Source organism: Cygnus olor, chromosome 1 (assembly GCF_009769625.2).
Source record: "Cygnus olor isolate bCygOlo1 chromosome 1, bCygOlo1.pri.v2, whole genome shotgun sequence".
NCBI lineage: Eukaryota > Metazoa > Chordata > Aves > Anseriformes > Anatidae > Cygnus > Cygnus olor.
The window spans coordinates 24,964,351-24,991,785 of NC_049169.1; the positions used below are offsets into that span (position 1 = coordinate 24,964,351).

At 39.8% G+C, this 27,435-nt stretch overlaps 1 protein-coding gene across 3 annotated transcripts in view; it reads right to left on the minus strand.

Moving 5' to 3' along the window:
* Positions 1 to 27,435, minus strand: part of CPED1 (cadherin like and PC-esterase domain containing 1) — a 151,914-nt gene that overhangs the window by 108,520 nt on the left and 15,959 nt on the right. For all 3 annotated transcript variants that reach the window (XM_040549972.1, XM_040549956.1, XM_040549965.1), the window contains 2 exons: positions 6,933 to 7,039; positions 4,951 to 5,026 (listed from right to left, as the gene is read on the minus strand). In XM_040549972.1, the coding sequence (XP_040405906.1) occupies positions 4,951 to 5,026; positions 6,933 to 7,039 (183 nt within the window). The remainder of the gene's footprint in view (positions 1 to 4,950; positions 5,027 to 6,932; positions 7,040 to 27,435) is intronic.

A 27,435-nucleotide genomic window follows, 5' to 3' on the forward strand; every position in this document is an offset into this window, starting at 1 on the left:
TAATTTCGCTCTTACAACGTTGCCCCGCAGGGTTTCCTGGATCCAAAGACAAACATCCAAAGGGGTGACAGTCAGCTGCAGCGACTGTAAGCAGAGCTCTGAAGGTTCACTGCAGCTGGCCAGCACTCGCTGCCAGCTACTGACGGGAGTCCTGGGACAGTGGCAGAGGAGGAGGAATGCTGCTCTCGCCCTCAGTCTCATTTACTTATGTCAAACAGCAATACCATCCAGGTCAAAGAAAGTGAAAAATAAAAGCAAGTAACCCTGCCACTCTGTTGACTGCCGGCTAACGAGGAGGCCAACATTAAAGGCGTGATGGGCTCTGTGGCTGTACTCTCCCCTTGCTTCCTCCCCTCACCTCATCACCTTATCTGCTGACCCAGAGTAAGCTGGGGACAGGCAGAACAGATTGGCCAGGCAAGAGGGGAGGAAAGCTGAAGGAGGTTAGCTCCTCAGTGAACACCAGACAGTAAACATATAACATAGTGAGAGCCCAGTCACATAGCTGGTCTATCTTGGTTCTCCCTCCCACCCAATTTTATCAGGGTCATTTCTATCCCCAAACCTCCTGTGTGATTAACACTGTTGGCTAGCCCCACAGGTGATCAAGGAAGGATCCAAGGCTCGTGGACACTCATAAAATCTCTGCACTAGTGACACTAATAAAAAGAAACCCAGAATGGAGGCATATGCCAAAAGTATTACTTCAAAAAGAATCGGTGATCTGGATGGGTAGAGAAAATAGCTGTGCGTTGCACAGGTTGGGCCCTGGAAGAGGTGAAGCAAGACAAATGCTTATGTGGAAAGACAGTCTAGTCTGGATCACTTAGGGAATGAGAAAACCATGGAGACTGTTTCAATACTCTAGGTGTTGCCACTACTTTCCTAGGAAAAACCTATCAAAGACAGAATTTGTTGTGCATACATCAGGATGTTTTTTTCTGTGCCCTAAACTGAGGCTGGGCCATTGGGTTTCTGTTCACATTGTGGACCTCAGTCCTTCCCATCTGTCAGGTCAGAGCAGTGCCAGGAGTCAGTCAAACCCCGTCCTGACCCCACGTGCAGTGGAGTTGGAGCACCTGAAATCCCTTTGCCAGTCATTCTCCAGCCTCAGAGAGATTCCAGGTTTTGGCTGTTCATGGGAAGATTTTAGTCATGCAATCCTGCAATTTATGCAATTCATGCAATTCTTCAGTCGTTCTCATGCTGAATTTTAGTATTCTTTACCATTCTTATGCCTCATCAAAAAAATCACTGCCATGTGTCCATCTTCCAGCAACCTCTATCATCTCTTTCCTTCTCTTATTCAATCCTATTTATCCATCCATATCACATAATTGTCTTTTTTTTTCTCCTCTAAACTAATCTTATTCCAGTTTGACTTCCCTGTGTCCATAATATTGTCTTCACATATGCTTAGAACCAATCTGAATTTTCAGACTGATGAAAAAATTTTCCATTAAAGAAATGAAGGAAAAAAACAGGCGCTGACCTGATTATTTTCTACAATTCATTTTCTTTACAGCAGCTAAGTTGATATAACAGAGATATGTGAGGGGTCACTTTCTCTTAAATATAAAACCTAGCAGTTTAATAGTTGTACAGCAAAAAAACCGCAATGGTCTAGGAATATCAACAGATAGAATAACATCTTAAAAAAAATAACCTTTACCCTTACTGCTTATCAATATCAACAATCATACCCACAGTAAATCCAGTAATCCCTTCTTCTCAGCCTAGCTCCTGATATTCTTTTCTATGACTTAGTGTGTCTTTAATTAGATCACATAATTCTTAGAGCAGCAACTTTGCGTTTTCACTTTTACAGGAAATTGCTCAGCTCCTTGGGGGTCTGACTAAATGACAAACACAGTAATAACAAACCAACTGATCCTCTTCAACAGGAATTGCAGAGAAGCCCTGTTGACTCAAACACACAAGAGTGAAAATTAGTCACTGATTTGAAAGGAAACAAACTCTCATGTGGAGGAAATACTGATGAAAGCTGTTCTTTCCTCAAATAATTTCAAAATTGAGGATAAAACAAATCCTAATATTTGGCGACTTTGCTGTTGGGAAGAAAAGTATTTCAGAGGATGCAATTGAAAGAAAGAAGTGGAAAGGGCTAACTATATCACATGAATGGAAGGGGAAGGATGGTAACTGGCTCTACACAGACTTGCTTTAACTTATGCCTTTTGTCCCCTTAACTATTACACTGAAGTCAAATGATTTAGCTTTCTGATTCTAATTTTACCTTCTGTAGGTGAATTTCACTCATACTAAAACAGATGTCACACATGCAGTAATACTGAAGAGGATCCATCCCTGAATTCAGACACTTGCACTTTGAGGTCCGGTCTATAAAAAGATGACTCCCTCTGCGCCAGTCTCAGTTCCCATTCCTGTCCATGGATGTCAGCGTAGACTATCCAGTCAGCACAGAGCTATTCAGCTAACCCTAAATTAATGCTGTAACTAAATACTCTTTTGGACAGTGCTGACTCTAAACTGTACTTCTGTTAATTTGGGGAGCTTAGATACCAAGTGTTGGATTCAGTTGCCAACACATAGACATCCATTGCCATCTATTGATGAGTAGATGCCTGAACCTCCAGCTGCTGGTCCAGAAAGACTTCAGAAAGGTTCTGTGCCAAACCTGCCCGTCCTACTGGGTGGCCCGGATTCCCCATGGTGTCTCAAGAGGCATGAGACTCCTGCAGTGAAACAGTTGCCCTAGCCACTGGGGCACATGCTGATGTGGAGACACCTAGATTTAAGAGATGGATTTCTTTCTACTGTAAAACACTGCAGCTGATTTTGATTCAAAATCATTTTTACTGATGACTGAGAGGTGAGAAGTAAGCCTTTTTCTATCTGACAGTACTTCAGCAGATGGCTAGAATAACCCTCTGTTACTAGGTGGGAAAGACTGTCAGACCCCTGCTGCCAAGCTCACAAAACTACTTTAATTTCAATAAGACTTCAGAGTTAGTTAGGTTTCTCTTTGCCAGGAAATCACTAATAATATAAGTATGGAATAAGATGCTTACAAATTGCCCTTCCCTAAAGGGGAGAGAACACCGAACAGTTTAACGGACCACATACACATAGTGGCTTGTACCACAGTCTATGGACAGCATATTTTGTGTGAAAATGTGCATATTTTAAGGGGAAAGCTCAGTGTGCGGTGAGTGCCTCTTCTGTTTGTGGTTTTGTGGTAGGAAAAATAATAAAACTACTGCAATTGCCTTCCTCCAAGTAGTAAACATTGCTTTTTTTTAAAGGAAGTCTGATACAACTTGAGTCCTTTGAAATTTTTAGAAATCTGCTCAAGTTTGTCCAGAAATGGTACTATATCATAATACTTCTTGTAATAATTCTCATTCACATATATAATTCTCGTTCACGTTCCAGTGCAAGGGACCCAAGGCAGTAGGCATCACTGAAGACACTTAAAATTCAGCCAAAACCAAATGTATCACTAACCTGGTGTAATATGACTTCACTATAAAGAACTCTCATAGGGCCTGGATAGATGTTCATTATACTGCATGTTCCTTATGATCAGTTTTGACAACTGACTGCACCAGGAAATTAGGAAGTGTCCAAGTGACACTCAACATACAGCTCTTTAAGGAGAACTCTTCATGTAAGTTTTAAATATTGATCAATATTTAAATGAAACAGTAAAAAAAAAAAAAAGAAAAAGGAAAAAAATATGGTATTGGTTAGGAACCAGCTACCTTAACTTCAGCTGAGCATCCAGAAGTCAGACATTTAATCTAGGCTACTTATCTAGGCTCCATTTACCATTAGTGGTTAGAGGTAATTGGTGATACATACCTCCGGGGTGTAATTCAACCAACCTACTTCAAATATATAGTTTAGGACAAAATGAAAGTCTTTGAAGGTGCCCCTCTCTCTCCACTGACTTTAGAGGAAGACTAGAATACTGGTGCGGAAGATACCTAACTTCTAAATGGTTAAATGAGACATGATGAATCCTTCCTTTATGTCTTAAATCTAACATATATATTTATAAAAGGAGAAGAAGGCAAGGCAAGACAATCAAACTGAGCAATCTTATATATATATACATCTGCCAAACAAAGCTAAATACTGATGGAATAAATGTGTGGTTGGTTGTTGCTGGATTAAAAAAAAAAAAAAAAAAAAAAAAGCAAAGTTTATATAATGAAGGTAGATCATAAATCCAAAATAACATCAATGCTGGATGTTTAGTGATGCAACTGAGACCAGAATGTGTCCCTCTGTAGTTTTGTCCAGTTTCTATTTGAAGCTGAATTTCACCCATAGTAAATTAGAATTCTCTGGTAACTGGCCCGTAACCATTAAACTTTTCTGGCTGATGATTCTGTTTGATAGTCTCTCTGCCCATGGCAGGGGGGTTGGAATTAGATGATCTTTATGGTCCTTTCCAACCCAAACCATTCTATGATACTATAATCTTAATACACAAAGGGTTTTTATCAGTAAACTGTATCTGGACTGGAACCAAACTCTAATACCAACTCCTTCTCTGTACCACAGCATTTTTGTAAAGCTGAACAAACATATTACATTGAACCCAGGGCTTTGAAGTGTAAACACTAATACACTATATTAACACAAAATAGTCCTAAAATAAGACTCTTATAGCCAAATTATGTTCTGCAGTATGCAGTGGCTAAACAATGCAATGTTTTTAACTGAAAAGATACTGCAAAACTGCTATTTGTATTTAAGTGGTGTCTGAAATGGATTATCATTCCTGTCTCATTTTTACTTTTTTTCTTCTTACCTTTTTTACCTTTTTTTTTTTTCCCTATGCATTTATGACTAAAACCGCAAAGGAATTATAAGCCTGACAGTCTCATTTCAGAGACTTACTGTGATGACTACTAAAAGACCTTCACCCCTTATGCATATATGAGGAAATTAAGTTACCTGAAAAGGCTTTTGTTATCTGGCACAATCCCTCTTTTCTGCAAAGGAAATGCTGAATTTCTGGAAGTAGGTTTACCTGTACATTTAAAAAAAAAAAAAAAAAAAAAAAAAAAGCTTTAATGATTTCATTCAGACAATAGCTACTTTTTTTTTTTTCCCCCTTTTATTTTCCTGGATTCTTCAATGGTTTCATGTTTAATTTATCAAGGACTCTTCAGGCACAAAAATCCTCTCAGTTTTACAACTTTGCCATCCCTGTAACATAGAATAATGAATGTAAAGTATGGACTATTCCTCCATGGCCATCACACAACAAAATTTCAGATTTATGTCTCTCCTCCTGGCTGCTGAGTTTTTATCCCTTCTCTGCCCTCCTTTTTAGTTTCTGCAACTTCTCTGTCCTCTGCTGGTTATCAATCTCTGTCTCTCATTGCACAGAAATAGCCTCCTGAACTTCTGTGCTTGGGAACAGTGGTAAGCTAACATAACTAAGCCATATCCAGGCTCTGCAACAAAGAACTGTGTTGCACTGTGGTATGGACATGCTGGCTGCAAAGAATGTTAGGCCAATATTTAAAGTTATCCAGAGATATGGGCCATCTGGTTTAGGTCCCTGCTGTGCTGCAGACTTCCTAATGGAACCTGGACAATTCCTTTGATCACCTCATGTCTCAGTTATCCATGTGCGAAACTTCTGGACATCGCAGAGTGCTGTAAAGATTATTATATAAGGCTTAGATACAGCAGTATGCATAGAATGAGCAAAATGCAGTTTGCAGAAGCCTGAGAGATTTTATGATCTGAGACCTGAAATCAAAGCATCTGTGTTTCTAGCAAACTGGAGTTGCTATAATATTTTCATCTGGATATACCAAGATAGCACACTCTGTCCCAGGAAACCCCAATGTACATACTCCTAGCTCAGACTTAGTGGACATGACAGTGGCTTTTTGGATACTTATGAACTCAATACCTGCACTAAATGCTTTTTTAAAGTAGCTCCATTTCTCCCAGTCTCTCAGGTCAGAGTCTTGCTGTTATTATCTATGCTGTTTTACTTGAATCCTAAGACAAAATGTGTCTATAGTTTGGTTTCACTTTTTTTTTTCAAAGATCTCAGTTTAAATCACTTATATATTTTCACTAACAGGCCAGGTATTTGTTTAGACATTTGCATATCTGAGTAACCTAAATCAGACCCACGATATGGTCAAGTGAAAAAAAAAAAAAAAAAAAGCAATCCTGAAAATACACAGAATTATTGGCACCATTGTTCCTTTCAACTGTGAGTAAACTGATTGCTGTGCCAGAGCAAAGAACTCTTGTGAAGGCCCTGGAGGGTGACACCAGTCCAGCTTAAACATTATCAATTGTAGGAGTACTGTCACTGTTTGAAGAGGTGCCTGAATTATATTTACAAGTAGCAATTATGTTAGATAAAACTCAGGAGTGATACAAACTGTGAAGCCTAAATTTGTCCAGCTTTATCTTCTGCCTGTGTTATTATTCTAAAATATTGTATGCATTTGCTAATTGTTTCTCCTCATTTCTAAATTTTCTTTTTCAAATGGAGTACTTATTTAAATTTCCTTTAACTTCTGTAGAGGCTTTTGATGCCTGTCATTCTGTTTAGGGTGGTCAAGAATGAAGTTCAAGGTAAAGAAGAGAAAAGCAAAACTTAACAAACAGTTGTAACAATTTTCATTCAATTTACATTGAAATGCTGACATCCAAAATGACATACTATGTCCAAATGAGAAACTGCTTTTGATCTCTGGATGATATATAAAGAATGAATTGTTCGTATGTGACAAGCATTTTTCAGTAGGTAGGAACTTGAAAAAAATGTTTTATAGCTGTTCAACCAAGCTCATGCAGTGTAAAATGAGTATTAGATACATTTCTTTTTGTGAGCGGTTGCTGAAAATTTGGGCTAGCCCTGTGCCCTTATTCCCACAAAGGATAACACAATAATTTCATACCTTTTGGAATAACTCTAGATGATGCAAGTCATCTCTTTGAATGCAGCTAGTACCATCATTTTTTCTGGAAGATAAGCAGATCAGAAGATCCCAAGGGCTTATGCCACCTATCAGGAATGAAAAGAAGCATACTGAGAAAGAAAATATCATGCAATTTGAGCAAAAGATACTTCGAGCAGAATCCTGAGGAACAGCAAATTATTGGGGTGCTGAGTACATGAACAGTTACAGGTGGCAAAGGGGAAAATGACATTTTCACTACCAGGCTTTGTATATATCACAGAATCACAGAATCACAGAATCGTCTAGGTTGGAAGAGACCTCCAAGATCATCTAGTCCAACCTCTGTCCTAACACTAACAAGACCTCCACTAAACCATATCACTAAGGACTACATCTAAACGTCTTTTGAAGACCTCCAGGGATGGCGACTCAACCACTTCCCTGGGCAGTCCATTCCAATGCCTAACAACCCTTTCAGTAAAGAAGTTCTTCCTAATATCCAACCTAAACCTCCCCTGGCGCAACTTTAGCCCATTCCCCCTCGTCCTGTCACCAGGCACGTGGGAGAATAGACCAACCCCCACCTCTCTACAGCCTCCTTTAAGGTACCTATAGAGAGCGATGAGGTCGCCCCTGAGCCTCCTCTTCTCCAGGCTAAACAACCCCAGCTCCCTCAGCCGCTCCTCATAAGACTTGTTCTCCAGACCCCACACCCGCCTCGTTGCCCTTCTCTGGACTCTCTCGAGCACCTCCATGTCCTTCTTGTAGCGAGGGGCCCAAAACTGAACACAGTACTCGAGGTGCGGCCTCACCAGAGCCGAGTACAGGGGGACAATCACCTCCCTAGACCTTCTGGCCACGCTGCTTCTTATACAAGCCAGGATGCTGTTGGCCTTCTTGGCCACCTGAGCACACTGCTGGCTCATATTCAGCTGCCTATCAACCAGTATTCCCAGGTCCCTCTCGGCCAGGCAGCTTTCCAACCACTCATCTCCCAGCCTGTAGCGCTGCTTGGGGTTGTTGTGCCCCAGGTGCAGGACCCGGCACTTGGCCTTGTTGAACTTCATACAGTTGACCTCAGCCCATTGGTCCAGCCTATCCAGATCCTCCTGCAGAGCCTTCCTTCCCTCGAGCAGATCGACACACGCACCTAACTTGGTGTCATCTGCAAACTTACTGCGGGTGCACTCGTTCCCCTCGTCCAGGTCATCGATAAAGATATTAAAGAGGACCGGCCCCAGCACTGAGCCCTGGGGGACTCCACTAGTGACCGGCCTCCAACTGGATTTGACTCCATTCACCACAACTCTTTGGGCCCGGCCATCCAGCCAGTTTTTAACCCAACGAAGCGTACGCCAGTCCAAGCCACGAGCAGCCAGTTTCTTGAGGAGAATGTTGTGGGAAACGGTGTCAAAAGCCTTACTGAAGTCAAGGTAGATCACATCCACAGCCTTCCCCTCATCCACTAGGCGCATCACTTGGTCATAGAAGGAGATCAGGTTCGTCAAGCAGGACCTACCTTTCATAAACCCATGCTGACTGGGCCTGATCGCCTGGTTGCCCTTCAAGTGCCTCGTGACGACATTCAAGATAATCTGCTCCATGAGCTTCCCTGGCACTGAGGTCAAACTAACAGGCCTATAGTTCCCCGGGTCTATCCTCCACCCTATCCTCCGGCCCTTCTTGTAGATGGGCGTAGATGGTATATTTAGGGATTTCACAGTTGGCACCTCCAGTTATATCTGAGACAATTACTGACAGCTACCAATGTCCAGTCCCCTGGTGTCTGATCTGAGATGAAAGAAATCACCCGTTTAATTTCAGAAATTAAAATACTAAATACTAAAATGCTAAATACTAAAATACTAATACTGCTGCTTTAATCTGTTCTTTTTTTCTGAACTCCCCAGTACTGCACAATATGCAATACGATCTTCTGTGTTCTTTCATTATTGGGAAGCAAATTTTACAGGAATTAAGATTGGTCATGCTATTGCAAACTGCAGGAACTGCTAGTCTGAATTCTGGTGTAGCAGCTTCCTAAATATTAGATAATAGATTACCAACATGTAGAACTGGTGCACATGAGGAAATCAAGTTGCACTGAGCAAATAGTTAGATTCTGCATCACTGATTCTTCTTTTTTTGGGATGAAGCTGACCTGTGAGACCACAGGGTTCTATTTTCAGGAAACAAGCAACACTGGAGCCAGAGACAACTGCCTGAAGGAAAGGCAAAACTCATCAATTTTACCAATTAAAACACCGTTACAGGCTAGACACAAATAGGTCTTGGAGTCTGCCCATACTGCAGTGTGTGATGTGGTGTAGAAAAGCCAATGTAGCTTGAAACTAGCTTGGTCAGCTCCCTGAAGTGTTTTTGTTTGTTTGTTTATTTGTTTTGTACATAGCCTTTGTAATCTGAACTAGTTAGAGATGGTGGTATTTCTGAAAACATTAACGGAATCACTATATCTCTTGAGGACACCAGAAATTAAGTAAATTGTAAACCATTTCAGTGACAGGATGACCAAAGCATCCTGTAAAGCATCTACGGCAGGGTACAATATTTGGTCAAAGATCTTTATAGGGCAGCTATTTTGGTAATTAGTTGATTGGTTCTTTTTCCTAAGATTACATGTATTTTATTTAATTTCTAAGATATCCACCTGTAATACCTTCCTAATTGTATAAGATTACCTCTTAATTTGGTCCCACTGACAGCTCACAGAGATATTTATTTTGGCTGATTTCCCTCTCTAAAATGTATTTTTTCCTATCCTAGTCATAGTGACAAACACAAAACTGGATGAAGATTTTACTTATGGAGAGTTAACACTCAATTTACATTAAGTACAGTAATGAACTGGTGGTGCAGAATGGGCCCAGGTTTATGGAATTAGCCATCACATTTTAATGTTTATAAGCCATACTACAAAGCTGAAGAGATGAATTTTATGTACATTGCATCTATTACTGTAAAGAAATCTTCAATTTCACATTACAAGAACTAGTATTATGGTACAAAAATAATTAAGGTATGTGAAATTTACACATGGCAGATTCACTACATAATCCTTTGTGAAAGAAACATTCAAAAAACTGCAGGTTGATAAAGACAGCATAGATGGCAAATAAAGCATTGAAAAAACATACAAGCTAATACTTCATTCAGTGCAAAAGACTGACAGTGTAAACAACCTACTCGATGGTCTTAACAAGGTATGTAATTACCAGGTAAGCAAAACATTATGCCTTTGACTAGTAAACACCTTTGAATAAATCATTATAATTACATACAAAGCACAATGTCTTGCAGTGTGCAAATTGAAAGGGTGCTGGAGGGAACTCTATTTCTCAGAAGTACTTCACTTCCTTCCTGTGTTTATTGCTATGCATCCTGGCCAGGAATGAATTTGATCCCTGACTCCAAAGGATTCGCTGCACTGTGTATCATTTGCCCTTAGGACACAGCAGAGTGATCGATATGAATGCACCAAAGAAAACAAATGAAAAAGGGCCCTCTGACCTAGCTCATTTCTGAATCAGTGCCCAGGACGTAGAACAGATAGCTGCTAGGAACAATTTTTCAGGATGGGTTGAATGCCTGCCACTATTTGTGTTTTCTATTTAAAGTAATTAGACATCTAGCCAGTTACTTCAGTACAGAACAATCAGAACTGAAACATTCCTATTTTTAGAAAGCAGGAGACTTCCTATTAGAAAAACAATGTGCACCTAGTGCTGTCTCCCACATTCAGGCTAACAGAACACTCAGACTCCTATTTAATTGTATCAATACATTTCTAATGAATTGCACCTGAAAAAAAAAAAAAGTTCTTGGAAAACAAAAATAAAAGGCATGTGTTATAAGCCTCATTTAGTTCTAGAACTGACCCTTCCATGAAAGGAGCTCAGACTTTGCCTGTCTCATTTCTCCCACAGCTTAACTTTTATTAGAAAATGAACACCTGTAGTCAGGAGACCGTGAGTCTGTCTTCCTTCTACAAATTTGACAATTATAATCCTATATCTAAGCAAAAAATTGCTAGCATTCTTAATATTTCAGTAACACCAAATGGGCCAGGCAAAGGATCCCAAGGTGTCATGCACTGTAGTTTATCACAGAAGATCCTTTTCATAGAAATTACAACTAAAAGAAAGCAAGATACATTGTGTGAGTTAGAACAGTCTGCAATAAAAGAGAAAAGAAGCACAGAGGTGACAGTAATAACACAAGACATCTACATGGAAAACCTCATGTTTCAATATGTTTTAGAGAAGAAGAAACATTAATTCATTTTAAATTATTCCATCTTCAATGTACACAGTGTTTTGATAATTTCCCACAGACTTCATATCACAAGTGGGCTTTGAGAGGACATTTGAAGTAGAGCATTAAAATGGCTGCTTCATTTCTGAACAATTTAACTGCTAACAATTTGCGTGAAGGTTTTTCCACATAAGAGGTTTTGCCTACAGTTACTGAAATCTCTTTTGCCTTATTCAGTAAACCAGTGGAGCTCAGCATGCAGTAGCAGTAGATCGGTTAAGGAGTGTGATAACCCACCTCATGGTGATGATCTTTACTGCCTTGTATTACTTTGCATTTGCAGTGGACAAGCAGAAGAATGGTAACTTCTTAAGACAAGAAGTTACAATAGTCTGTTCATCCCTTCTCTGAGCATCTTTTTGAACCAAAATTTTTGTGTTCAGCCTGTTAATAAAGGCCTTGCCTACAAAAGGAGTGTTCATTCACAGAATTACATCTCATTATAAAGGTAAAATGATGCTAATGTGGATTTGGCTTATGCTGGCAGCATAATGTGATGCTTGGGCACCACAATATAAGAAGGACATAAAGCTATTAGAGATCATCCAAAGGAGGACAACAAAGATGGTGAAGGGCATAGAGGGCAGGATGTATGAGGAGCAGCTGAGGTCCCTGGGTTTGTTCAGCCCAGAGCAGAGCAGGCTGAGGGGAGGCCTCATGGCGGCCTGCAGCTCCTTCACGAGGGGAGCGGAGGGGCAGGCGCTGAGCTCTGCTCTCTGGGGACAGCGACAGGACCCGAGGGAACGGCATGGAGCTGGGACAGGGGAGGGTCAGGCTGGGTGTTAGGGTTCTGCACCCAGAGGGTGGTCGGGCACTGGGACAGGCTCCTCAGGACAGTGGTCACAGCACCAGAGCTCAAGAAGCACTTGGGCAGTGCTCTCAGACAGATGGCCTGATTTTTGGGTGTTCCTGTGTGGAGCCAGGAGTTGGACTCTGTGATCCTTGAGGGTCCCCTCCAGATCAGGATATTCTATGATTCTGTGATTCTATTCATCCATCTTTTTCCATCTCTTTCACCCTCCTGTCCTCTAAATTACACAAATGATACTAATAAGACTTTAATTTTGCCAATATACCTCTCTAAATGAGAATCCTCTCCCAAGCAGGGTTAATATCACAAAGAAATCACATCCTCTGAGGAATTCAACTGACACATGAAAAGATCTGGCTCTTCTACAGAGCCAGATCTAAACACCTGCACGGAACTGATGTAAAAGCTGCAGCATCAGTTTACATATTTACATTTGTGTAACTTTAGGTGGAGGCTGTGCCTAGAAATTGTCCAACTAAACTCAGCAACAAACCCAGCAAGACCATAACATCCTCAATTTTCAGTAGAAGTGACAGCATTCTTAGAGCAACTTACTGGTTAAAATGGAAACTTAAAAGATTGAGTAGGCAAATGTAGCAGTCTTTGTAGCTCTGTCTTGCAGTTCCAGCTTAAAAAGTGTTTGTGTACCTGAGATGCACATCTCATATATACCTGAGAACTGTATACCTGCGTTGATAATCCAAGAACAATTAGCACAGCAGTCTGTAAGACACCAACCCACTGTGACCACCTTTACTTACTTACTCATCTTAATTAGACAAAGTACATGCTATACAATTCAAAGAGCAATAAGTTTGAATTGAAAATCAACACAATGTATAAATTAAATTTTTAATCAAGATACCATTGTTTAAATTGGCTTTTACTCTGACATATTACTTGGAATAATTAAAATGGTTAATTCAAAAAAATAACTTGAAAGATAACAATCTAAGGAGAAAAACAAACATGTTTTTACCAGCAGTGGGAATGCAGAGACCAATAAAAACAGTTAGCTTTTCTAAAAAAAATATTCCGCAGAGAGTTTTTGTCTTCTGATGTCATAAATCTCAGTGAACAGAAATAAAATGAGGATTTAGTGGGGTTTTAAACTTAAAGCATACACATTTTACAGATCAACTTCAAGAATTTCTGGAGGTGAATGCAGATTTCTAAAATGAAGTAATCTTTTTCCTAACTTTGAAATTAAAACGTTATCCCCACAGGCTATGGCACTGGAGTAATAATTTTGCAGGAAACCTGGGAAATGCATGCTTAAAATTCCACGGAGTTTTAATCTTCTGTGTGCATGCACAGAAAAATATTCTTTGATTTAATCAAGTGAATAAGTTTCATCTCAATACCACAGATTGAAATTTCATTTTTTAGTGTTAAGGTCCCCATCCTGAATTTTGAAATGAATGAACTTTGAAAATCAAATACATTTTTCATCGTTTATGCTTGTCTTTCTGTACTTCATTTAAGCTGGGAAATGAAAAGGCCAGTCAGCTTTATTTTTATTTTAGTTTCTAGTCAATTTGCAATTTTGCACTCTGTTGCCACCATCACTATTAAAAATAACCAATTTATAAGCAGTACAGGATAATAAGATAAGAAACAGCCAAGAAACATTGGTTTGTCAAGAACACATCACATAAAACCAGTTTAATTTCTTCTGATGGAGTAACTGATTTAGTGAATAAAGAGGAAATAGTAGCAATGAAACGATTTGACTTCAGTAAGTCTTTTGACAGTGTTTCCACATAACATAAGGTGAGTGCATAGTTATTTGAAAAAATAAAATCTACAGTGTCACAGTGGATATTTTTGCAGCAGAACTTCAGAAATCCCCACTGTACACTTAGTTATGTTCAAGTTTTTCATTAACAAATTGAATGATGGAATAGCAAGTGTATTTATAAATAGCAAATGACAACAGGTTTAGAGGAAGAATAAGCACTTTGGAAGACATGATCAGAATTCAAAATGATTTTGATAAATTAGCTCAATTCAACCTGAGGAAATTCAAAACAAGTTCAAAGTGACATAATTCAGATGGAAAAATCAGATGGACAGATACAAATGGCCAGAGAGCACTACTGCAGAAAAGGGCCAGATTCATAAACTGTATTTGTATCAACAATATAATACCGTTGTAAAAAAGACAAATAACCTTTGAGTTGTTGGTAAAGATTTATGGGGACTGAAAGAGCTGAATTTCCCCCCTAAGAATTGTAGTTTGAATTTATTCCATGCCACACAGAATTCTAAATAATAGAGACCTTTTCATTACAATTGTAACCTTGCAGACATCACGAGCTGCAACCAAACCTGGTTATGAATGCTATATACAAGAAACAGGAGGTGACAAGAAACGGGAGGTGACCATTCTGCTCCAGTTGGTGTTGGTCACATCCCACCAGTAACACTGTTCCTCAGTTTTGGAAAGTATGGTTTCGGTGAAGGGTTACAAGAACCACATAGGTTTTGGAACACCTTGTACTGGTTCTGGATGGGATGTAGTTTATCTTCCTAGCAGCCAATATGGTGCAGTGATTTAGATTTGTGCCTAAAACAGTGTGAAAATATGCCAATGTTTTATCTGCTTCTGAGCAGAGCTTGCACAGTGCCAGTGCCCTCTCTGTTTCTCACTTTGACCCCCAGTGAGTAGGCTGGGAGTGGGCAGGAGGCTGGGAGGGGACACAGCTGGGACATCTGACCCCAGCTGATCAAAGGGATGCCCCATACCACATAACCTCCAGTCTCTGAGAAATGGCTGGGCATCGTTCTCCTTGTGGGAAGTGATGAGTGATTGCCTTTTGCATCACTTTTATTCCTCCCACACCATTTTTTTCCCCCCTTCACTTACTAAACTGTCTTTATCTTGCTTTTGCTCTTCTGATTGACTCCCCCATTCTGCTGCAGTGGGAGGGAAGGAGTGGCTGCTGGGTGCTCAGTTGCTGTCTGGGGTCAATCCATCACACACGTGAACCATGATGAAGATCAAAAGAATTATTTTTTTTAATGTTTTCTCTAAAATAAGGTGAAGGAGATAGGAGATGTCTTTCTCATAGAATAAATATTTACTTACCTGAAATCAATTGTCCTCTCTAATTCATAGTAAAGATTATATAAAGAAAAATTTCTAAGTGCAAGAATGAAGTACTGGAATAAGTTACTTTAGGTGGCTATAGAACTTCTGCCAAGGGAAATCCTGGGATTTATACATGACATATTTTTAAAAGAATTTCCCTTCTGCTCTATTTGAAACATATTTTCAGGCAACTCTACGCTGTATGGACTTGAAAACAAGTTTTTCAGAAAGAGGTATTCTTTCAGGTTATAAAATATTAAACAATACAAACATATTTTTGGCATGTTGAAATCCTGATCTTTAAGGAAAAATACAATGAATGCAAGTTTTAGTGTCAAGCATCATGGCTCCTCATAGTCTGTAGAGGGTAAAAAAAAAAAAAAAAAAACAAAAAAACACTGCTCCTGGACGGTCAGGGAGCACAGACTGAACTGAGTTTGGTGAGGAAGCACTTACTTATGGAAGTAGCTGTTTGTGCACAAATCCAGATTTGCAATGACAGACCGAAACATCTTATAAAGCAGGCTGCAGCCCTGCAATATAATCAGTTTATAGGGAGCCAACAATTTGGTAGTCAAGAGTATAGAGTAGAAGAGCTACCAGATGTCTGAAAGACAAAATTAAAGCCTTGTTGCCTGGCTCTCTACACTAGGCTGGATTTTATGTCCCCCAGCATCTCACAGGGCAGCAGCATTAGGCAGGCTCTTTGGGGGATGTGGGAATTCCACACCTCTGAAGATCTGAGCTTGACTGAAGGTGCTCCAGGGTAAAATATCCTTTGAAGCCTATTTCTGGTTATGGCAGCTCGGCCGTCTCACTTGTGTAAAGATCAGAATGCTGCTTGTTGGACTGAATGCTTTCTCTTTGTTAATAATCTGGGATTTAAAAAGATTTTAGTATCCCTGTTTTGTGTGTTGGGCTCTTCCTAAAGGAATGTCTCATCTCTAGGTTTTCAGGAATTAAAGAATTAGTTATCAGAGGTATTTACATTTTTCTTTAAATGTGGCGCTTGATAGTCATGAGCTATCACCAGTTTGAACTCACTACCACCACAATGAAGAAATGATCACTTTGATAAGTGAAGATAGCGTAGGAAAAGATGGTCATGTTTCTGATATTTTCTGAACTGGTCTGAAAGGCAGCTGTTCATCTTTCCACGTGTAAAGCTTTCACTGTTTCACACAGCATGTTCCGTGCTACTTGTTGAGACTGACTGTACCATATGTACATAATGCCCAGTAACCACCTGTTTAACTAGTCAAATTAGGCTGAAATCTTTTTACGTATTAATTACAGTGAAATATTAGAAGTGTAAAAACCAAACCAAACCAAAACAACAACAAAAAACACTCTATGTATGAGGCTGAGATTGTTAGACACAGCCAGTTCATTCACGAAACACTTTGTATGGGTGCTGTATGGATGCCAGGGAAAGGCTAGAGGAATCCTGAGGACAGTCATTATTCAGCCCCCTTGGGGATGATCAGGGTTTTACCTTGGCTCAGTTTTTTGTTGTTGTTGTTGTTTTTTTGTTGTTGGTGGTGGTGGTTTTGTTTTTTTTTTTTTTCTGTGCAACCAAAGAGTGAACAGACTACTGGAAATAAAAGTAAGTAAAGTACATTCAATAGTTGATTTAGTCAGCTTTGGGGCAAGGAGTACTGCAGCATGTAAAACAGGTGCATTAGATGGTTCTTAGTTTATCAGGAGAGGTAGTGTCAGGCTAAGAATAATTCTCTGCTGAGTTCTATTTCAGATTGTAACTCTTGCAACCTGTATTTTTTATCATGGAATAATCTGTGAACTCAAGCTATGAAAATATGCTATTAGAATTCTTTGCGAGCTACAGTAGAGTTCAATAGCAAACAGAAGGAAAATATGTAGTCCTGACCCAATGGCAAACACATCAGGGCATTTCAAACACTCAAGCCTGTTATTCCACTTCTGTGCTTACACACAGTGCTTTGGATGAATATTCAGAGGACTCTGGAATGGTCTCCACATATGGGTACTTTCTGCACAGCAAGCCTCGGTGAAACCAAAAATGTCTAGTTATCCAGTACAATATCCTCTATTTGTATGCAGGCTATAAAGGTTTACATCCCTAGCTGTTCCCAAATGCTGCAATTCTTACTCCATATGTATTTTTACACATCATGTATGTCACCACAGACAAAGCTGCTAGACATGTTTCTCACTCAGACAAGAAAGCAGAGTGGGACTGAGACCTAACCTTCTCTGGGACAGAAGTGCTCAGTAAATAGCTAAAGCATGTAGCTGTGACAGATCTGCCACAGCTCAGCTAATCCACTTGTGTGGGTGCTTCCTTACCAGCTGTGAAGATGTAGAAGGAAACTCTCTGTCAGGAAGGCCAGATGGATATTAACCAGGCCACTGAAGATGGACTGGGATGAAGAGCCAAGAAAAAAATGGAAGGAGAGGATGTGATGTGGGGAGGCTGGAGGTCATGCAGTTGAGATATGTAAGGATTGGATTGGGATGAAGAAACTCATGGTGAGGGTAGCTCTGTAGTTAAGAAGTTATTGTCCATGTGCTGCATCTGTTACAGGCAATAGCAAAACAATGTCCCTGTTCTGGTAGCAGGGCTTGGGGCTGAGCAGGAGAGGTGGCAGTGGGACACACTCTGACCAAGGACAAGAAATCAAAGCATCACCAGATTTTCTCATCAAGGACGTGGAAGGAAGAGTCTGCGCATCCCACCTCTGGGATAACCCACATCTCTTTTAAAGTGCAATTATTTGAAAATAAGCATGCAGATAAATTGTATCCTTAAATAAATGGCACCAGAGGAGTGATTCTCTGCTCTTTGCTGGTGGGAAAGAGGGGGGATCCATCCCACACCAGGAGGAAGGCCTCAGCTCCATGCTGCATGGAGGTGCAAAGAAAAGGTTCTGCACCCAGAGGTAGTCAGGCATTGGGACAGGCTCCCCAGGGCAGTGGTCACAGCACCGAGCTGCTGGAGTTTAAGAAGCAAACACTCTCAGTAACAGTGTTCTAGAAGCAGTGCTCTTAGATATATGATATGATTTCTTTTTATTTTATTTTATTTATTTTTGGGTGGTCCTTTGGGGTCCAACTTGGATATTCTATGATTCTAAGGGAGAAGGAAGAGATTCATGGCTTGAGGGAGAGAAGAACTCTGCCCTGTACAGGGAAGGGCAGAGAACCACACAGCTCCATGCAGTGAGGATGTGGGTACTCTGTTCTCCAAGCCTCAAAGAAGAAGAAGGAAGAGTTACATTCTGATCTGTGCCAAGGAAAAATCCTCTGCCTGACACAATTCCCTTTGGATAACCCTCACTGCTACTTGATCCAAGCTACTCTGACAAATAATTCTTGGGACTGCATCCAGGAAAGAATTTAGTATCACTGTTCTGCACACCCTAAGGCAAAGTCATGTGAAAAAGCAGCATACAGTTATCAAGTGGAAGGATACATCATGAGTAAGTGAGTCAAATGAAAGTTGAAAACAGTGCTTGTCACGGCTTTTGAGTACCTATCAACAGCCTGCACTGTCTTCTCATAAAACTGCATTTCCAGCTCTTCCTGGCTGTGGGGATCTTGTGTGCAAGTGTGTGCCTGGAGCTCTGGGTGCTGCAGCTGGAAGGGACCAGGGCTCAGAGCCCCATGTGTCTGGGGTGGCAGCAGCCGAGCGAGGGCGGGTGGGTGAGTGAGCACTGGTGGGTAGGTGAGGCTGCAGGCACCGCTTGTGTCTGCATGAGCACTGAGTGTGTCCCTGTGCACTGCTGTCTGCAGCCAGCCACGTGTGCGTGCACAGCCAGGGTGTGTAGGTGTGTCCATGTGCGTGTGCCCCATGGGAACACATGTGCAGCATCACTGCTGGATGGAGCTGGGGCATGGAGCAGCAGCAGCCTCACCTCTGCTGGTTGCCAGACTTGGGAATCTCTAACTTGGATGAGTGTGTGAGTAGGAGCTACAACAAAACTGAGAGGTACTGAGGCATCTTCGACACTAGAATATGACCAAAGCTGCTGATTCTGCTACTCTTACAAGAAAGGGTCTGGGTGTGTAGAGAGGTGCAGGCAACAAATGGAAAGAGCTAGCGGGGGTGGGAAAAAACGATTCAGTGGGCAAGTTGTGCCTGGGGTGAAGGAGTTCTGCCCGAGAAAGAAAACCGCCAGTCTGAGTATACTTTCCATCTATCCCTTCACTTCCAACTTTTCTACCAATCTTTGCCACAGGACTGAAAACCTGAGGAACCTGAACTGAGAAGCTCTCTGAATGATCACATGAGAATTCATCATTGACTTTAATGGGAAAAAACAGTGCTAGAGCTGAGAAGATTGCCTCTTCCCTTCCATGGACATAGAGGAGACACAGGGCAAGCAGCTAGGGAGTAGATGGGTTTGTTTGTTTTAATGCCCTATCTCGTTCTAATTCAAACAAGTTAAGATTACAATTGCAATGTTAAAAGGATGGTGTTTGATCACCTCTGCAAGAAACCAAGACACACTTTAAAGTTTGAATGTCTGCCCTTAATAACTGCATTTACATCATTTGGGCATCCTATGACAGAAAATACTCATTAATGTGTCGGATTCCTTAATACCCAAGAGGCAGGAAACGACCAAAATATTGCAGAAGAGGAACTAGGGAGCAGAGAATGGCTAAACTAAGCAGTGAGAGGACACAGGCCCAACCACTGGCCTGCAGTCATCTGCTGTGTTTGTTTTCTTCTCCCTGGGTGGCCATGCAATGCCCCAGGCATAGTTTAGGAGAAAAGCTCAAGCCTGTGACAGTTCCTGAAACCCAGCAGAGAGCAGGCCACCCTCAGTCAGAGAAAAAAGAGTTTAGATACATGGATGTGAGCCACATGGCATCACTTGTCCTCAGGACTAGGGATTTGACTCATTTTATTTATGAGCTAGCCAAAGCCAGAGAAGACACAACAATGCAATAATTAAGTCATGGCTAATGTGAGGGCACTTTCCAACATAGATACTGATTTCTCTGAAGCACCCTGTGCTGCCTGTCAGCTCTACTCACCTGGCATGCCATGTGGTGGTGAAAGTAGGTGAAACGCACATCATCACGACTACCTTGCAGCGCATCCATGGAACATGAACTCTAACAAGGGAGTTAAAATTTTCTTTCCAAACATTTTAAAGAAATATATGGTCAGACCTCTCACTTTTGAAGGTCATCAGGAAATGCCACAGTGTTATATGAGCAGAAAACATGTACTGTAACATATAGCATGTAAGTCAGACGTGCCATGGAGCTGGGTAGAGAAGGGGAAAAATCTGCTTTCTCCTACTTCACACCTCATCCTGTCACAAATTGGGCAACCTAACTGGTCTACAGTTACATTCTATACCAGTACTTTTTTCTTTCTGTTCCTAGAACTTTCTCCAAAGATCTTCTATTTTATTTTTTTTTAAAGCTGTAACGCTTAATTCCAAGAGCAAATGGGCTTAACATGTGCCAGACTCTGTATTTAAAGTCCTTGTCTTCAGCCCACTCTTTAAAGAAAATTACCTCAATTATTTTTTGTTGAAGACTGACTTCTAGAAAGCTCCCAGTGATAATTAGTGTTACTGACATTGTAAAAACTGGAGTTTTCTTTTTATAAGAGAAGCCAGATGGAAAAAAAATATATATTTAAATGCTAAAGTCCCATTTAGGCAGATAATTACTTCTTGATCTAGTCTAAAACAGCTGGGTCTTGCTCTTATTTTGTTTATCTACCTGTTCAACAAAATACTTGGATATGGTGATAGATTTTCTATTTTCCCTTGTTACCAAAAAAATAAAAATAAAAAAGTAGGAACAGTGGTTTTCTTCAAAATAAAGAAAAAAGTAGCTTTGCCTGCTTTTACCATTTTCCTCTAAGATTTCTTTTTTCCAAAACCTGATCAATAGAGCTGTAGTCCTACTGTCAGATGTAAAATAACTGTGGTTATGCCATATTTATCTTGTTTTACACAATGTAGAAGAAAGCCCAGTACATTCTATGTACATACACATTTTTAGTAGTTGTTATAAATTAAAAATGAAACTCCTCTTTGTAGCTAAATATTTATTTTGGACAGCATTACTGCAAATGTCAGAAACAAAGTCATTACAACAATGAGCTTGTTATAGAAACACTTTATGCCTTGAATCATTTGTTTAAAGCTTTCCAAAATGCATACCATTCAGCACTGAGCATGATCTTCCCTCTGTCATAATCTGAATAATTTTTACTTAGTGAGGCACCACTGAGAAAACGCCTATTTTTTAATCTTGCTGCCAGTTAAGGTTGCTCATCTTCATTTCAAATCCTATTCTTTTGCTACTTTTTAATCACAGTCCCTTCCATATTTTGTCCCTTTACTGTCAAAAATGGACATTGTTTTCTAAGGAAATGAGCCTGCCAAAAATGCTAGAAATTAATCACAATATTTTTTTCTTTCTAATCAATGAGGTGTCAGTTTTCTGTATGAGGTGTTATTTTTTGTTGTTGTTGTTGTTTTTGTTTTTTTTTCCAGAAATACGAAAGCTCTTATGACCAACTGTAAACTAAGGGGTAGTTAATTCTGGTTTCTGAGTAGGTCAGAAAAGCTTCCTTTCACTTCACCATCTGTGCAAACTAGGACTACATCCAAATGGACAACCTCAGGGGCTGAGTAAAAGAATATTCAATATTTCATTGAAAAGCAACTTTGAGGGAGTATAATGACCATCAAAATGGTAGAATTATCATTCCTGTCATGAAGGAAAGGTTTCCATTTTATGAAAAATAAGCCACTGTAGCAATATTATGGTGCACGAAACGTTCAGAAACATGTTTTAACCTGTGGGTGGCTACTGCACTTTTGATGTCTGGAACATTTTGGGGATGCAGCATTCAAAAGAACTGTCAGCTGAAAGTGGATGCAGCTGGAGAAAGTTGGAATCTGAACCTAGGAATGGAGTGGGCTGGTTGCAAATTACAGTGAAGGCACACACAGCATATAAGCTTTTTGCTTATATTTTTTGTTGACCCAACAAAAGCCATGGCAGCTACAGTAAAAAACAAGCAAGCAAACAAACACAAAACATGTTGGTTTGGTTTCAGAGGTATGTGAATGCCTCTACCTAAAATGGGAGCACAATGATAAAAGACACCGCATTTCTCACAGCTGACCCAGGCTCACAGCCAGGGAGTGCCTCAGAAAGGGTGCACAGCTTCCAGCAGCCCAAACACTGGGCAGCACTAACGCAACAGTGCCTTGGAGAGACTACTCTGACGGGACTGCTGCAGGCTTCTGGCAAGGCTTCTCCCAGCACTTATATTAGATCATCATATGACATTTGAGAATAGACACATGCATTTAAAAGCTTGTATACCTACCCCTTAATCTCATATTTCTTCATTTTCAGTGGACTTGCACATTGTTGCTTTCCCTTGGCCGTGTTAATCTGCCTGGACACTGGTGTTTTTCAGATTCTATTAACATGACATAATTTATTCCAGCAAAGTTTTAATTTTAGCTCACTGAGTAATCGGTGTGTAGTATTTTAATTATTGTAAATTCTATGTCAGCTCAATAGATGCCACTCTCCGTTGGACTGTATGTTCTGTTTACATGACTAAAAAGAGCATTCAAAGAAAGATATGTTCAGTAACTTTATGACTAAATGCTATCTTTTGTTTTTAACTTTAGAAAGTTCAATGTCCATGCATTATTTTTTTTTTAATGAACAAATAAAGAATTTCTCCTCCTCAAGGAAAAGAGTGCTTTTGAACCAGAGTTTTTAGTACAATTCTACAGAGGGTTTATTTTAATGATACAAAGAAACAGCTTGTATGCTTTTCTGCTAGAAAACATGAATATGTTCTGCTAATAATTAGGAAGGAGAATACATATTGTTCTGAAAAATATACAATGCCTTTACATTGTCTAACAAGAAACCACGGCATCACGCTAGAGAACAGCATTTATCTGGGTATGCCAGAAACTAATCTGTCTTGTGTTGCAACCAATGATGCCTGTGGCATGAGATTAGGCAGCCAGTTTCAACTGCGTAGCAAATAGCCAGGCTTAATTTCAAAAAGCAAAATTAAAAAATGATCAAGACAGTTCATGTTTCTGGTATACATTTTTTTTTTCCTAAAACTATACAAACTATCATTTTAAGGAAGCCGAACAAATTTAACAAACGTTAAGTATGCTTGTAATTCAGTATGCTCTGAGGATAACCACATTTCTAAGTATTTTGCTAGTTTAAGGAATTCCTTGCTTAACAACATACAAAAAGAATGCCTCTGAAATGTATGTTTTACTTGTCAAAACCTTGTGCAGGACTCACATGACATATATTTTGCATTAAGAAACCAACTGTTTTGTATACTGTATACTTGTTTGTACCAAGAATTAACCAAAATGATTTTTGGAAAAGCAATTACATCTGCTAGATATGTGTATATGCATGTATTTGTATTGTAACACACAACATACTTCTGTGGCTAGCCTCACCATTATTATTTGGCACAATATTTTAAATGGCTTATTTATGATGGAATGATCTTGTGCTTTTGCTGGCATGCTAGGATCTCGAGTCCTGCTTATTTAACCTTACCTCCACAGGATTGTTTACACTTTCAGAACCTGATTTCAATTTACTTTAATTTTCTCAGAGACTTTTGTATTTATAAAAGCTGAGCATCTAGTGACCTCTCTATTCCTGACATTTCCTTTACTCTCCACCATGAAAAAGAACAAAAACCCCAGTGTCTCATTTCTGTTCCAAAAAAACTAAACTGCTTCCTTCAGTGGGTTGGTCCTTGTAATTGAAAATGGCAACCAGATGTTTACAGAACACACCAGCAATTTTCCTTGAGGCCTTTACTCTTTATAATTGTTTGCTAAAGTTAGTTGGATTTCATGGAAACTTGTCTGAGGCTGTAGAAAACAGCAAATCATATTTCTTACTAACTCTGAACAATGAAAAGTAAAAAATGAAATGGAAGTTAGAACTAATGCTACCTATTCCTGTTAATGAATTTCAAACTCCACAGATAACCACTCACTTGAGGAAATTTGGTTCTCTTAGGACTGATTTTTACATACCAACCCATGAAAACTATTTGTATTTCAGAATATGTCATTTGCTTTCTACCTTCTCCAACTTTAGCCGGCCTAACCATATGCACCACTGATTTTGGTCCCTTCCCTTATCTCCACTCCTTTCAGGAATATTTTTTCATAGACATCCCTTCCTTCCTTTCTTCCTTTCTTCTCTCCTTTTTCTTCCTTTCTTCTCTCCTTTTTCTTCCTTTCTTCCTTTCTTCTCTCTTTTTTCTTTCCTTCTTTCCTTCTCTTTCTCTTTCTTTCTCTTTATTTCTTTCTTTTCTTTCTTTCTTTTCCTTCCTTCCTCCCTTCCTTCAAGAAATTTTGCATTTTAAGAAGATGCAGAAGAAGATGCTGCAAACTACATGTTGCTTGTTCCTCAGTTAAAGCCCTGAGTCACAGGTGATTTGTACCTGGAATCTCTCCACCTGGTTTAGAAATCAATGCATTTTCCCTGCTCAGTTTCTTATCTACCTCATTTTCTTGTGGCTAGTCAATAAACTTCAAGAGGTCTATGAGTCCATCTTGTTTCCCCACAAGGGAACACACTTGACCCAATAAAATCTCCTTACTTATTTTTTTAAAGACCTTTAAGAACTGATGCTCCACAGCTCCAGGGAATGCTTGTGATTACTTCACTGGCTTTACCCCCAAAAAGCTTTCCTAGTATCTAAACTATTTTCAGTTGTTATATTACATTATGACCTATTTACTATGGACACAAAGTACAGATTATTCTTTTTTCTTCCTTAGCAGCAGCCTTTTTCACATTTTTTGTTAGCAAATATGTTCCCCCAGTTGTCTCAGTCTTCATACTCATTTAAGAACATTTTTGTGTCCTCCTGTCTCTAACCCTTCTAATTCTCACTACATTTGCTGATATAGTAAGTCCTGGAAAACAAAAAGTGAATGCCTGACAGTCACCAGACATGGCCTTAGGGGCCTCTGAAACCCATGGCTGTAGTTTATTCTCTAGACTAATTAGGAGCCCTAAGGAAAGTATGCACTTAAGAAGTAACACTTCTACAAGTTCCTACCTTGCTGCTGGCCAGATGTCAGCAATTCAGCTCTTTCTTCTGCTGATTTGGCCTCTGGTCAAATGTATGAGCAGTGAGGAGTACTAGAGGTGATACAATATGCTAAAGTAACAACATAATAATATACATCGAGAAGCATGTAGTTTCATCCTGGTTGTGACAGTGACTTATATGGCTTTTAACCTTGTTTCTGCTTCTCTAATGCTGGTGTGGTAATATTTCTCTGCCTCTTAGGCCTAGTGTGAATAGAAGTGCACAAACACAGACATTTTCTTCCTGTGGAAAACGTAGATTTTCTTTAAAAAGCAATTTTTCCAAAGAACACTCAACAAACCAAAATTAAAAAAAAAATGATGATGACTGATTTGGAAAAAGTTTTTTCATAGTCAAGGCAGAATTTTCTTTCATCTGTCCCCAACTGCTTCTCCAGTCATGCACCACCCAGAGAGAGTCAGAAACCCACAGCTAGCAGCACTCCACATCCCCTGCACACCTGTGCCTGCTCCTGCAGGCTCACGCTTCCTGATGCTCCCCACAAAGCACCTTTTCCAAGGAGCAACCAGGGGGTGCAAGAAAGCACCAGGGTGCTCTGTAGAGAGCCAAGGATGGAGGCAGCAAAAACCATACCCGCTGGAATAAATCAGCACTCCTCAAATCAGCATTTTATAGCAGAATGAGTTATGTCTGAACATAGACTGTTTTAGCAATGACGCTTTATGCTCTACTTGCTGTAATATCTAAGTAATGCTATGGGATGCCACCTTAAATGCCAGACAAATCTCTTGACCCTAGCACATAAAGGGAAGAGCCAAGATTCACTTGCATTGGCTCACACTGGTCTGTTGCCTCACTCATCCCTTCCTGAGCAGCTCCACCCAAGCACCACTCCCACATCTGCAAAAAGCCAGATCATCCTCATAGTCAGTGGCTGGAAGCAGGGCTTAATTTACGCAGCCAAGTAAACACAGCATGCTCTCAAAATGGCAAAAAACAGAACCGAGTTCAATGCAATCATACTGATAAAGTCAGGAAATAGGAAATAACTTCAGATCCAATACACATTGCAATATATGTAAGTTTTAGGATATGGATAGTACATGATCTACACCAAACAATCTCATATGAATGAATATGACATGAAGCTAGTATTGATTTCAGCTGAAATAAATATCAAGAATTATTGACCCAGGAGGCAAATATTGACCAAAGCTAAGATGGGTTATCCCACGGAACAATAAATCAGAAAACAAAAACAAAAACAAATCAATATGTGTACTATAACAATCTTTGTAACAGTTTGGCTAAAATTTCATCATTGCTGGATGTCACTCAACTTGCAAACAGAAGCCTTAGTAAAGCTCAAAGAGTTCACTGTAGTATTCTAAAAATAGGAAATAATGTAAAATCAATACTATGGAAATGGTTTATGATATGTGTTTTTTTTTAAGTTATCCACTGCAATTGCACAAACTTTCACCAAATTATTCAAATTAAAACTCTAATGTGGCAGGGAGCAGATAGTGTTACAGTGCACTCAGTTTGCCAGCAGCCTGAATAGGTGTGCTTTTTCCCATGGCCAGCTATCATCAAGGCTGTGCAGAATCTTTTCAGTTCCAAAGGCTAGCTGTAACAGAATTTTGTATGTTATTGCAGAATGAATTTTAAACTGTCTGGCCATCTTTGCAGCATACAGCTGCACATGTTTTTCAGAGCCTGAAATTTTCTGAGCTTTGCATAAGTATTAGTAAAGGTGAAGAATTGAGAAATGAAGTAGATGCCTATCAAGGGAGGGTCACCACTGACAAAAAAGTCAGGCATATGGAACAGAGGACAGAAATTCTGACAGCTCCAAAAAGAAAAATATAAGTAGTTCATTTCCTTCTTTCTTTTATTTCATAGATGTCATGTGAGGAAAGTATGGAGTTCAGGAAAGATTCAGACAGCAGTCAGCAATTATGGAACATTATTTTTGGAAGGCAGAAAGGCATTTTGGTGCCACAAATTTCTGAAATAAAATTTTCCTTGGGAAAAACACTGTGAAAATGTTGGCAGAGCATCACAGAGCCATAGGGATCCACAGACCCTTTTTCTTTTTTTTTTTCCTGTGGCCCCAGAGACGAGAGCTTCTTAGGATGGGAGGACAGAAAAGAAG